General features: G+C 38.6%; 1 protein-coding gene across 1 annotated transcript; it reads left to right on the top strand.

The window, feature by feature from the left end:
* Window positions 1-12,501, top strand: IL18RAP (interleukin 18 receptor accessory protein). Its single transcript, XM_065829273.2, has 10 exons — window positions 1-124; window positions 1,202-1,469; window positions 1,570-1,744; window positions 3,034-3,208; window positions 4,145-4,213; window positions 4,471-4,591; window positions 6,325-6,479; window positions 7,326-7,463; window positions 11,338-11,508; window positions 12,107-12,501. Exons 1-10 carry the CDS (start codon window positions 1-3, stop codon window positions 12,499-12,501), a joined length of 1,791 nt encoding a protein of 596 aa, XP_065685345.2.
* The last annotated feature ends 1,063 nt before the right edge of the window (window positions 12,502-13,564 follow it).

Below are 13,564 nucleotides of genomic sequence, written 5' to 3'. Positions count from 1 at the left end.
ATGATTCATAAAGAAAATGTCTCAGAATATGAACCAAAACTGATAAAGAAAATCATGCTCAGTTTGTGCTGGATCCTAGCATTATTTGTCAGTGGGGCAGAAGTTAGAGAGATTAACTTGCCAGGTAAGAGTTTGCCTTGGTGAGTTTCAGTGTTTGTGTTGCTTTCTGACAGCTGAGAAAAGTGAATCTGCATTTTGCTATGCCTTCATGAGTTTTTCTTGCACCTGTTCCTGTTTGTGTCCGGCAACCATCTGTTTCTCACCTTTCTGCAAGCTTTTTAAGTATTGGCAATGCGGTTTACCCTAAATATGATTCAAAATTCAGTTCCCCAGTTAAAAAGGCAATTGTAAAAGACAACTTCTGAGAACCAAATGGAGAAAATGAATTGCTTCTGTGACTCCTTCAAGTCTCCAACAGGTGGCCCAAGCCTGCTGGGGAGCAGAAGGAAGAGAAAGGCAGGATGAGACCAATATATCAGTCTTCCACTCACACAATCTATCTGAAGGAGCTTGATACAATTCAATTCACAGGGAGAAACTGAAACTGTCAAGTCCCCCACAAAGTCAGGAACTGAAGGATTCGTGTCCTCCCTTCTGGTAAAGTGAAATCCTGCTGCATTGCTGAGAGTTACCACAGCCTGACTGGCAGGAGGGATTACGCAGCAAGGTCAGTCAGAAATCAGAGTTAGGATGGGTGACCACAGCTTTCAGAATCCAAAAATTTGTCTAATTTTAGTGACGGTAACAGAAAAACGAGAGCAGGAAGATTTGAAAGCAGTGAGACAATACTGCTTGTCAATTTTACCCTAAATAGTGAGTGTAACAGGCAGGCTCTATTTCTTCAGGTTTGTATCAATCCCTTCTCCATTAATATGAGGAGAGCTGGAAGACCTACATCTGCTCTTCTACAAGGCTCAAGTTTAACGGGCTGGCACCCATGTGAAAATCTTCAGTTCACTAAAAATCTTAAGTTTTTTTCTCATAGGATTTTTGAAAAAGCCCTAATAAGCCTTTGGAAACCTTTGAATAAATGTTTGTGAACATTGGCAAATTCCATGTTTAAGGAAATCAATTGTCTATTAGCCTAGCATCTGGGCACATAAAAAAATATTTTTCATAGTATTTCTAATTTTTTTTTATTAAACATGTTGACTGTGTGTTCTTTCAGCTGGTACTGATATATTTTTGTTCCACTTTTCAGGATGTTCACATGTTGAACCTCAAATATGGTACCGTGCAATTGATGATGAGGAGTTTGTTTTACAATGCGCTATACCCGATAGAGCTACTACCCACATATATGACAATGCACTTCTAAACCAACATAAGGTGAAATGGTTCTGGTATCAGAAAGATAGAGAGCCACTGAAGGCTATCAAGGAAAACTCTAACCTTATTCTCCAAGGGGACGCACTTTGGTTTAAACCAGTAAGGGACAGTGCTTCTGGAGTATACATCTGTATGATCTGGTATGTAATGGAGTAAAAGGCTTATATTTCTATACAAGAACTAATGGTTTTGTTTTATGCATTAAATGTTAAACTTTTTTTTTTTTCCTGCATCACTCAGGGAAAAAATCCCGTGTCTCAAAATGGTCTTGGAGGTTCAAACGAAGAAGGCGGCAAAATGTTCAGGTTATGAAACAAATACGCTGAATCTTCTTGCTGGCAATGGGAATTCAATAACTTGTCCTGGGACAAAATGCTACAGCCACATGGAAAGGAGAGATGTAAAATGGTACAAGGTAAGAGTCACTGTCTTGAGCACTTGAAAAAGCTCTTGCATTCTTCTTTGGCAGATAATGCAGCCTGAGAAATTCAACCCCAAAGTAGAATGTTGAATTGCTATATAACAAGTCTGTAAGTAAGAGTTTTGAAGAAATTTGCCACACTCAGTATGTTGTTGCATGAAATAGAAACCTAGAAATGCTTTCTCTTCAGCTAAGAAATTTAAGTATTTGATAATCAAAACAGATTCTTTACTAAATTGACTTATGATTTGAAATTTATAATTTTAATATTTGGTTTGACATTTTAAATTCTGAAAATACCAAATATACCAAAGAAAAAGTGGCTTGGTTAGAAAAGCAAAATTCTTTTAAGATAAATGTTTCAAATTATTCTTTCCAAGATCGTTGTTTTTAATGAAACTCTATTACATTATTGACTTGCTCTTTTTCAAACAACACTAAAATACTTGCAAGCAAAGACTTTATCCTATTGTGTTCATAAGCATTGTAATATGCCATTTGAAACTGTAGAAATAAGAAAAAGAAAGTGATATAAATGTCAATTATGTGTTTTACTACCTGGTATTATTTACATTATTTATTCTATCAAGTAGAATTATGATCTAGTCAAAGTTACTTTTCATTTGCTTTCAAACTTTAAATAAGGTATGCCTTTAGTTACATCTTGGTCTGAAGCCCACTGAATTTAAGGAACTTCTTTCCATTTTATGTTAGTGGATAATTTTCAGGTATTTTATTTAAGAAAAATTCTGGGTGACCTTTAAGCTGAAAAATACAGGTGCTTTTCAAAAACTAGTCAGTTTTCTTCCTTTAAAAGTAGTGACAGTATTGTCAATCTCAGACAATTCAAAACAATTATTTACTTCTCATAAAAGAACATGAAAATGTTTTCAAAATAATTTATTTACAAAATAAAAAATCACCATCAAAAAAGTGATCACTTTTCTTTCTCTTTAGTAATAGGTATTTAATTTACATTAGGTTCACGATTTCACATTTCTCACAGCAGCAACCATGCATTTTAAGTGATTTTTTTAAAAGACAATGATTTTCACATATTATAGACTATAACTTTTTAATATAACTGACAAATGTCTTCAGACTCCTAATAAATCTTTTTTTTGGGCTTCTGTGGAAAGAGTTTAGCTTAACCCTACTGCCATGGTAATCCTATCCAAATATCTTAAAATGTAATTTAATAACAGCAACAACAACTCCGAAAAGGAATTCCAATTGCTTTCTTAATTTCTCTCCTCCCCTCTCCTTTTTTCTCTTGTCATTAGGGTGGTCATCAGATAAAAAGTAGGAAAAACAGACAAAGCCTAAAACTTAAGAATAATGAAATCTATTTGAATCCAACCTATGAAGAAGATGCTGGAACATATGTGTGTGATTACACCCTAAATGACAATACTACCAACTGGACAATGAGAACAACAGTAACAGTAGAAGTAATTGGTGAGTAATATAATAACTCAGAATAGAATACTTCTAGTAAAGTAAATTTTCTCTATGCTTTCCTACCCTACTTATGTCTTTTCTTGAGGCTCTTGTTTTAGAAAAAAGAACCCCAAACGATAGGACCATAAATTGGATTAGCTACATGTCCATTAACGTCCTCTTCCAAGTATTTTGAGGACATCTTGGGGCTTTGACTAGAACCTTCAGTGTTCAGTAAATTCATTTGAAAGGTGCCATGTACATACTTACTCTTTCTGAATCTTGCATACTTTTCTCTGCTGCAGCTTAGTTCTGGTTTTTTTCTTAAAAAAAAAAAAAAGTGTTGTGTGGTACCATTTCCTGCAGTATGGGACTTTTCTAGAATATCAGAGGTATGGGTTTTAGCCCCTTTAGGCTGTTTTTCCAGAGCCCGAATAATTGCTTAATAGATTATATGAACTGTGGGTGTCATTATCTGTGCCCTTCGGCAGCCCTTGTTTTGAAAAAAACCTACACGGTCATTTTAAACCAAGTACCTGTGCCTGCTGCATGAGGTGAATGTTGCATGTGTGGTTACTGGGCATGGGATGGGGCTTGGCAAGGAACTGGTATGAGGATTGCATCCTTCAGGGGGGCCTGCAAAGGGGGTGCCCCTAATTTCTGAATCCTAGATAACCTTAAGTGCAGGATAGACACTGAGCTCCTCAGCTCATGTAAGATAGCAATACCTCAGAGTAACTGAGATAGCAGGTCTTTAAGTAGCTATAATACATAAGTTTTGTAGTCAAAACTCCTCTATCTGTGCAATCTCAGACACTTCCACATCTATAAATCATCCTTAGGTGTCTAAATTCCACCTGTCATTTGAAAAAGCAAATTGTGTAAGATATTTTCTCTGGTCTTCTGCACTGATGATTGCATTATAGTTATTAACAATATTCCTGTTAATTGCAGCAAAAAACACTATCCATCCACCAAACCTCTTGTATCCCAATGGTGTGATGATACTTGAAGTGGAGCTTGGTAAGTTTTGATTTCTCATCTGAAAGGGAAATAAAATGTTTAAATGAGGTATTGATAGATAATGATGGGTCTTGATAAAGCAAAACAGCTTTACTCTCAAGAAGTATCAGAATTAACTATAAAATATAGTTTTTTCTTGATATATATCTTTGTGGATATTAACAGAAGCATCACGTGTTTTACAGATCTCAGGCTGTTTTAAGAGAAAAACATTCTGGTGACCTCATGCATGGTTTTCCTGTGCTAATTTGTTCCAGGAAAGCCACTTGAATTGGAATGCCATGTACAGTTTGGGTTTGAAAGAGCTTCTCTGATGAGGGTAACATGGAAAAGAAACAACAAGGAAAACATACAGGAGAAACTGATTCAGGAAACAAGGTAGAGAAAAACCCCATTAGTCTGATTACTAATACAGTCAGCAAGTGTAAAAATCCTTCTGCAACAACTTTACTGCATACATTTTACTGAAGCTCAGAAGGCTTTGTTCTTCAACATATTACCGTTCATGTCCATGAGGGTGTGACAAGCACATGCACTTCACATACAGAAGCACACATTGATGGCCATAAAGCCAAGAACTCCAACTTTCTGTGTAACTTTAACTCTTCCTCAATAAAGCTTATCTCACAGACAGCTTCAGCATGAATAGTGCTTGATTGCCTGTGCCTGGATCAACTGTTTTCAAGTGTTCCCTCTGTTGTGCCTTGATAGCAAGTAACACAATCTGTCTTTGGAAGCTGTCTCTGAGTGGGAGATAAACCAGATTGATAAAACAGTACTGACATTGGACAGGACATTGAAAGGAGTTTTGGTGCCTCAGAGTTTGGGGTGCATTTACTGAGCCAGTTTGGGACTTGCAGCACTGAATTTCAGGACACTGAATTTCTGGAGTCTTCCCTGGCAAGTGTAAAGTGGACCTTGCAGAGGAACAACGTGTATGAGAAAGGTTTCTTGTGATTTGGGGACAACCCGAAGAGTTGCCACACTTCTCTTTCCTTCCTGTACTTCCCTGTCTGATTCGCTTATGTGGTGTCCAACTTGGACAAACAGCATAGTTGAGGCAACACAGGCAAGTATGTCTTTCGTTACACAGCACTGAGTCATCTTTATGGAAAAACTTTTCTGTGCACTGGGGGAAGCAAAAGCCCTACTGCCATTGCAAAAATCAAATTCTTAATAGGAGTCATATGGGAAAAGATAACAAATGATATCGCACGCACACACACTCTCACTCTTTCACTCACTGATGAGGCAGATTGGAAATGGGATTTTCCTACCTTCTGAATGTTTAGCTTTGTACTGTTCTTATTAGGTTTTTAGTTTCGTTTGTTTGTTTTACACACAATTTATGTTTGTTTATTTTTTGAAAATCCAAATGAATAAAAAATTCCCAAGAGACTTTTAGTACAGTTTGAATCCTTGCCCATGCTCTTGCCTGTGTATCTTGAGTTACCAGAGGTAGGGCCATAGTAGATGATCATTTTGCAGTGGCGTGATGTGAGGCATCTTCAGGACCACCCAGAGATGCCTCTACTTGTGGCTTTAAAAGAGAAATTCTGAGATTCAAAAACCCTGGGTATTCTTGAGTGCTTGCAGACACAGATATGTTCCCCACAACCCTCTCTCAGCCCCAAGGGGATTCCTGTTACCTCTTCATTTCTGTCTTATTGTGTCTGCCTATAATGCCCTTGAGCTTTTTACCCCTGTGCAACAGACTGTGCTGCTCAGTCTTCTTGCCCAGCTAGTCCTCTCTTAGGACTCGTTTTTGAAGTTTCATTTCCCTGCATTTCCCCTTAAAGAATTTTTACTTCTTAGAAAAATACAAATAATCTTATAGAAATCAAAGGGGACTATATATTTAAAATCAGACAAGTGCTTAAGTATTTTGGTGATCAATGAATTAACAACAAACCTGTCAGTCTGCAGACCTTTGATGTTAGTATTTTCTTACAAAGTAAAAACCAAATGGAAGTTTCAAACCAGAATATTGCACTGCTGTTGAAAGTTGAAGCTGAATGTTGCAAACTCCTCTTTCTTTGTATTTAAGACTTTTGGGGATTGTATAATTCAGAGCAAAGGTATCGTGTAAATATATATTTTTTTCTCTTTAGCTTTTATTCAAAAGGTCTAAAGGGGCACACACTTCTTCATGTTGCAAAACTGAAAGAAGTTACTGAAAGGGACTTCAGAAGCAACTTCACTTGCTTTGCTGAGAATTCAGTGGGGAACGCCACGGCTGTGATCCAGCTGAAAAGAAAGCAGAGAGGTAAAGCTGTCAATGGATGGCTATTTGACCTTGGTGACACGTTTTGTTTTACTCACAACTACAAATTCATTCCCCATTGACATAGGATTTTTAGCCTGCTACAGAAGTTTCTTGAAACTGGGAAAAGTTTGATATCTGGAAAAGCACATTATTCTGAGGAGCACTCAGATGAACAGGGGTATCTGGGGAGTTACTGCAGGAAGGTGGACACTGGAGGGTAACTGGGAGGAAGAGAAGGAGAGTAGCATCTCTGAACATTAATAGACAATCTAATAAACTGAAGCACAGTGGCTGCTGAAAACAGTAGTACTCCTTGATTTTCACGGGACATTTCTGTTTGTTTCCCCGGTCCTTAGCATACATGTTTCTGAGAAGTTACCATAACTGGTATGAATGTGTCAGTCTGCCATGCAAAGGTCAAAACCAGAATCAGTGTAAAAATGAAACCATTGAACCAAGTTTACTGAGGAGACCCATCACTGGAATGGCACAGGAAGTCTCCAGCAGGGTGCAGCTGTATGTGTTCTGATGTAATTTTTCCATCTCAAGTGACGACAGTTTTCAGCCTTGCTGAGTGTACCACAGACCATTTTCTCTGTGCCTACCTCCTCAGATTGGTTTTTCATACTGTCAGTGAGATGCCATTCAAAAAAGGTCCCTGATGGTAGATTGAAACTCTGTGTTAAGGTTTGCAGCTAAATGAATTCCTAACTTTCCTAAAGTCCGCCAACAGGGCAAGAATGAAGATTGTGAGATGGTTTGCCCCATTTCTGGACTGAGTTTTTCATCTAAGTGTCAACATTATTTTGGAATGCCTGAGCTTTGTAGACTCTTTTCTTTTTACAGTGTTTCTCCTATATGTACTATGCAGTGCCATTTCTACTCTATTCGCATTCCTTTTGTGCACTGCCTTGATTTATCAGCACTGGATTGAAATAGTACTGATGTACCGAAGTTATCTGGTCCTCAACAAAACTACAGGAGGTAAGGAATATTGTAGAATATTAATTTTCTTCAGTTTTTCTACTACCTTTTGTCATATGGTTTAATCTGACGTGAATTAACCATTTAATTAAACTCTCTTAATGTCCCTCTTCTCTTTGAGCTGATACAAAGGCTGTTAAATCTAGTAAGATGCTAGGTGGATTCAGATGGAAAATAGGCGGCACTGTGGAGGAAATATCTTACACCAATAGAAATGTCACAGTTAGCCTTCTGCAAGATCCTTGATTTACCCATGGAAGATTAGAGTAAGAAGTTGAATTTTGACAGTACCTTTGCAGTGAACAATAGAGGACCTCCAACATTTTAACCTCATTCTCCCAAAGTGTTCAATAGAATCTGTGGACAGGAACTAAATGTCCTTGCAGAACTAAGTGAAAGACTTCAGAGTCTAATGTATTTTTCACACAAAGCCAAATAATTTCTCAGATTAATTAACTAAGGAGAGAAATAAGATGATATTGGGCACCAGCTGAAAAGTTTACCTTCAGGAAATATTCCTTCCCTTTCTAAAAGTTATGCTGACCATCTTGACGTTTACACCAGTGTGATGATCTTCCAGTATTTCTAATCTCTGTAGTAGCATCACTCCATCATGTCAGCTGAAATGGGCCTCAACACAGTAGGCAATGTAAAAATGTATCTGAAAAGACAGTGCCTACTTCAAATAATTTAACAGGTAGTTTTCTTATATGGGTTGAAAGACACCTGGTCATATGCGCCCAAGGAAATTTTTCTAAAAATTTTTGAATCTTGATGCAACTTGAGATAGAGGTGTTTGAATCTGCTTTTGTGTTTGCATGTGTATATGTAGATTACGTGTGAGTGTAAAATAACTGTATCTAGATATCTATAAATACATATGCAATGAGACAATTAAGTACCCTTTGGAAAGTATTTTTGTGTGCCCTAAGGCAACCGGCAAAGGTGATTTAGGAAATCACTCAGAATTTCCCCTCTATTTGGTAACAAATTCATTTAGGGACTTCTGGAACGTCCCCTTAGATCTCAACCCGTATATCAGTAGAACAGAGACAGGCCTGCCAAGATTTGTACATTGAAGTTGAAGACACCATTAGGTTCCACTGTGGAAATCTATCCTGCTCCTCGACTCTCATGTACTGCGTATGCACAACATCATTTGCAGTGTGGGGGCATGAAGTGTGCAGATCAACTGTGACTACCCAAACAATTTTCTACTAAGATGACTGACCATAAAATGTGTTCTCACCTGCAGGATTATGTCCTTCTCACTTCATATGGATGCACATCAAGTCACCTGGTGTCTGAAAGGGCTTGCTTATAGAACAGCAAAGCAGCAGTTACAACTGCATTTTGCTGTTTCTTCCTTTAAACCATTTCTTCTATTCCATCCCTCTTAGTGCAGAATCAGAGAATTACAGAATCCTGCAAGCTTGGAAGGGACCCCTGGGAGCCATCTGATCCCACACCCTCCTCAAAGCAGAGTCAACCTAGGCCAGATTGCTCAGGGCCTTGTGGACAGAGAATCCACTGCCTCTCTGGACAGTGGGCTCCAGTGTTTGCCCACTTTCGTGGTGTAGAGTTTTTTTCACTGACATCTAATAGGAATTTCCCTTGTTACATCTTGTGTCTCTTGCTTCTTCTCCTATCACTGTGTACTTCAGAGCAGAGTCTGTCTCCATCATCTCTATACTCTCCCATTTGGTAACTGAAAACGACTGTAAGGTCATCTTTTTTCTCATGCTTCTCTAATCCTTCTTAGATATACATCTTAAAAATCTTGCCTTCATCCACAAGGAGAAAGAAACAATGCAGTAGCTGTCATACTGGAGTTTATAGATCACATATGTAGTAATTTTGCATAACTCAGGTATTCTTCATTGCCTACCCTTTGGTGATCTTAAATGATTGTGCCAAAAGTTCCTCAGGTTGTAGCTGTCCTTCTGTACAATTCTAGGTGAGAAAAAAAAAGTCCTAAAGGTCCTGTGTATGTGTTTTTAACTTGCTATTGTAATAGTAATATTATAAAGGAAAATGGTGATGTATTTTCTAAGTCATTGTCTAATAAGATTAGAGTGACCTCTATGGGTGAAATGGGGAACATCTGTCAGTTTGTCATTTAAGATCTGTTTTCAAAGGAGCTTCGATTTAGAGTGTAGTTGAACTGAAGTTCAGCTAAACCAAACCAGTGACTCACTGGACTTTAAGTCCCACACTGGTCCTGCATGCCTGCTGTTGTTGATTCACTCTTACGGGCCTAAATTGGTTGGCAGAAAAATAACTCCGTAAAAGACAGTGAGTAGACAGCAAAGTGAGTCACCTTCCTCTGTTACCACAAGAGCTTCAGCACTAGCAGAAGGAAGTGGTAGAAGTGTGTGGCCAGGAGTGGAGGGGAGGGGCAGCGATGTAACGTGTGTTGTCTCATCATATCCTTGCCCTTTAAACCTAATCTACACACCTATGTTTTGTTTTCATTACACACTTTCTGCTATATCCTGGTTGTAGGTGTTCAACCCCAGCTCATGTATGTCATGAGTTTTCCCTTTGTATTTCCTTTGCTCTCTGGAATCCATATGGGCTCTTCTAGATCCTGTGGAAACCTGATGGATCTAGCCCAGGTTTGTGATCCTAATCTTATCTCCAGGAATAGAAATCAGGAGGTTAACACTGAGGCACAGGGTGACACTCAGCACCGTTACTTAGGTGTCTGTGCCAGAGGCAAGTGTCTCTGTTCCCATGCAGTGAAGATGTAGTCAGTATGGTGAAATCTAGAGAGCTTCTCAACCCTCCCTGCAGCAGCATCCTGCATTAGGACTCTACACTAAATAGCTGAATTTCTTTCTGGTTTAGATTAACTGTATTGACACAATACAACTCAGCTGATTGAACATAGGTGTCAGATGTCATTTGTACTACCTGAGGATGCCCTGTCATTCCAAAAGGTTTGAGTCTCCAACAGTTCCCATGTCAAATTTGGCAGTCCTATCCACCTTAGGACACCTTAAATGACAACAAACAATGACAGATGGGTAACCAGACTGAGTCCACTGTGTCTTTTGCTTCCACCAACAATTTCTTTTATTTTCCTCTCTCCTCACTCAAGTGTAGTTCAAATTATATTTGGCAAATAGATAAGATTTATTTGTAGTTTAGAATGGGCCTAACTCATGTTATTGGTAGCAGGGTGTTTCAAAGCTGAGAAAAGTTCTTTATACATTTTTCATTTGTGCTTCACAAACATTCTTTTGATGAGACTGAAACAACATTCAGGAACTGGTCAGTACTCAGCATCTGAGCCGATAATTGGATCAGACTTGATCTTTGCTACTTGCATCAGTTTCTCTGAATACAAACATAACAGCACACGAAAGTAGCACATCTTTTGCAAGGAATGGATATCTAAGAACATTTTATCCTTTAAAATTTGCTGTATTTTCAAAGCAGATTGTGCATTGATGAGTATTTTTGGAATCAGCATTGGGGCAAATGAGGAAAAAGATTGGGCATCATTCCCTACAACATGGATTTTGCCTGGAAAGAGTCAGACTTTCCACTGGCAAAAAATGGACCATGTTTGTGGAAATGCAGAAAAAAACCTGATTTGCATTTCCTTGCACTAGTCATCTATAGCTTCCCTGTTTGCTTTGGTAGTGTTGGTCTATAAAATTTGCAACACAGTGAGGAGCAAGGGTTGGCTTTGGGTAACTGGATGGCTGTACTTCATGAACAGTTGGTAATTTTAGGTTTGTGTTGTCCCTACTTAAATAGACATAAATGGAAATTGAGCACCACGAAAGAAGCCGAATGCTTCAGACAGACTTGTTAATGTATACTGTGTTGTTTATTTATTTATCTGTTTATTTATTTATTTTAGATGGCAAAGAATTTGATGCGTTTGTGTCCTATGCAAAGGTAGACTCTTGCGAAAGTGACTCTACTTTAATTAGCGAGGAAAAATTTGCCCTGGAACTTCTTCCAGACATGCTGGAAAATAAATATGGGTACAAGTTATGCATTCTTGAAAGAGATATTATTCCAGGAGGAGGTAAGGTTCCTGTGGACAGTAGAAAATCTTCAGTTCTTTATAATTTTTTTTTTCACTCTCCAAAAAAACCTTATGCAGGAGATCAGCAAATGGTATATTTTGGCACTGGAGCTTCTGCTCGAATTTCATACTGTTTTGATCTGAGTGTGTTTGCTGGGTAGCTATTAGGCTGAGACAAACCTTCCTATCTAGAGAATTTATTTTCAAACAAGCTTCATTCCCTGAAAAGAAGACCCCAGATATTTCATTAGCTACTTTGTGAGCAACTTTATTCAGTGCTACCTGCAATAATTAAAAAGTCCTCAGTACCTGTCCCTGGGAGAGACAAAGACAAGTCCAAGTGTCTCTTGAGACCGTCTTTAAGTAGCAACAAAGTGTGTTGAGGTCTCAGCTGTGCCTGCTACCTCCTGAGCAGCAAGTTGTGTTCTCCAGGCTGCAAAAGAACATTTCTAGGGGTTACGTGATTGCTCAGCTTCCCTATTTCTGGTTTTCCCTATTTCTGATTTTCCCTATTTCTGGGGTTTAGCTGTTGATAAAGGAACTGATATGATAAAAAGTCCATTACAGAATGCCGTGACACTGTCTATTTCTTCTCCAGCATACACAGATGAAGTTGTTACAGCTATTAAACAAAGCAGACGAGTCATAATTATTTTGAGCCCGGCCTACATAAGTGGACCAAGCATCTTTGAACTGCAGGCAGCAGTGAACTGTGCTTTAGAAGACAAAAATATCAAACTGGTATTAATAAGGTTCCAGGCTTTCCAAGAGCCAGAGATTTTGCCTCCAGTAGTCAAGAAGGCTCTCCGTGTTCTACCAGTCATTCCCTGGAAGTCTTCTATTTCTGCTGCCCCAAACAAGAATTTCTGGAAATATATGCATTACCACATGCCAGTAAAAACTACTAGGATGTTGGGAAATTGCAGCCTAAAGGGATTTTTCCAAAGGTTATTCAGTCTGATATATTGTAGTAGAAATTTTACAGAGGGATGACGGCAGGCTCAGGAATGGTGATGTGATTGTAAAAGACCTCTTCTACACTGACTGACCACTGTGGACTGTCACTGCGGTCAGAAATATCTCACTCCAAAACCGCAAGAAGGAAGGACTGCAGTGTGACTGTGCCGCAGCCCATGGTAAAACTAAGTGGCACTGCACACAACTGTAAATGTGAGCTATCTTTAATAAATTATTATTTAATTGTTATTTTTATTATATTTATTATATTATTTTTCTACTATGCTGAGACATATATGTGAATGTCTTTGGGTTTGCACTTCATTTCTTCCGGAATATTTTTGGGTTTGCACTGTATTTCTTCTGGAATATTTTTATACTTGTTTTCTAGAAAAAAGATTAAAAAAGGGAACTTCAGAGGAAGTCTGCAGTTTAATTTTCCTTATGCAGTCCTGTGGGACAAATGCAAATTCTTTATAGGAGTTATCTCATCCTGTGGGAGTACAAAGGAAGAAGAGCTCCGGGTGTGCCAAAAGGGTTGAGAAAAGAAGGAGCACAGTGTCAGGGCTGATCCCAGTATCTTCATCCTTCCTGCAATGGGAGAAGGCATTACTACCAGTCGTGAAACATTTCATTCTCGGAGACACCTGCACTGCTGATCCTGCCTGGTGCCAGTCACTCACTGGTCACACTGAACCTGTTGGTATTATGGGGTGTGTCACAGTTGTAAATCAAAGTCCTGGTTGTCACAGCTAGTAGACTTCCAGGGACTCTGAAGTCTTTCCCTTGTAGCCCTCTGTCTGCTGACTCTCCAGGTTCATATCACTTATCCTTACGGCAGCTTGCAGTCTGTGTATGTATGGCTGTAGCTAAGAGAAATGCAATGTTAAGAAACTCTGAGTAGGAGAGCCACTGATCTGGTGTTCTCTGGACTTCATTTGGCCTTCAAGTTAAAGAATCATTGTTTTAGAATGCTAATTGAATAGTTTCTCTACCAGATTCCTTGTTGGAAATAGACTTGAAGAAATATTACTGTTAACAGGATGAGTATACTGAAAAAAGAACAACTTTTTGCAAGCAGGCTAGGCATTATCTACCT

This window comes from Patagioenas fasciata, chromosome 1 (genome assembly GCF_037038585.1).
Source record: "Patagioenas fasciata isolate bPatFas1 chromosome 1, bPatFas1.hap1, whole genome shotgun sequence".
Classification (NCBI taxonomy): Eukaryota; Metazoa; Chordata; class Aves; order Columbiformes; family Columbidae; genus Patagioenas; species Patagioenas fasciata.
The sequence above is the reverse complement of the archived record's forward strand: the minus strand, read 5'-3'. Positions and strand labels throughout refer to the sequence as shown.

Bases quoted from the DNA above. Each gene is read 5' to 3' on its own strand.
- IL18RAP (XM_065829273.2), top strand. From the start codon at position 1: ATGATTCATAAAGAAAATGTCTCAGAATATGAACCAAAACTGATAAAG. The intron at 4,214-4,470 runs GTAAGTTTTGAT...AATTTGTTCCAG, and splicing joins GATACTTGAAGTGGAGCTTG to GAAAGCCACTTGAATTGGAA. The intron at 4,592-6,324 runs GTAGAGAAAAAC...TTTTCTCTTTAG, and splicing joins AAACTGATTCAGGAAACAAG to CTTTTATTCAAAAGGTCTAA.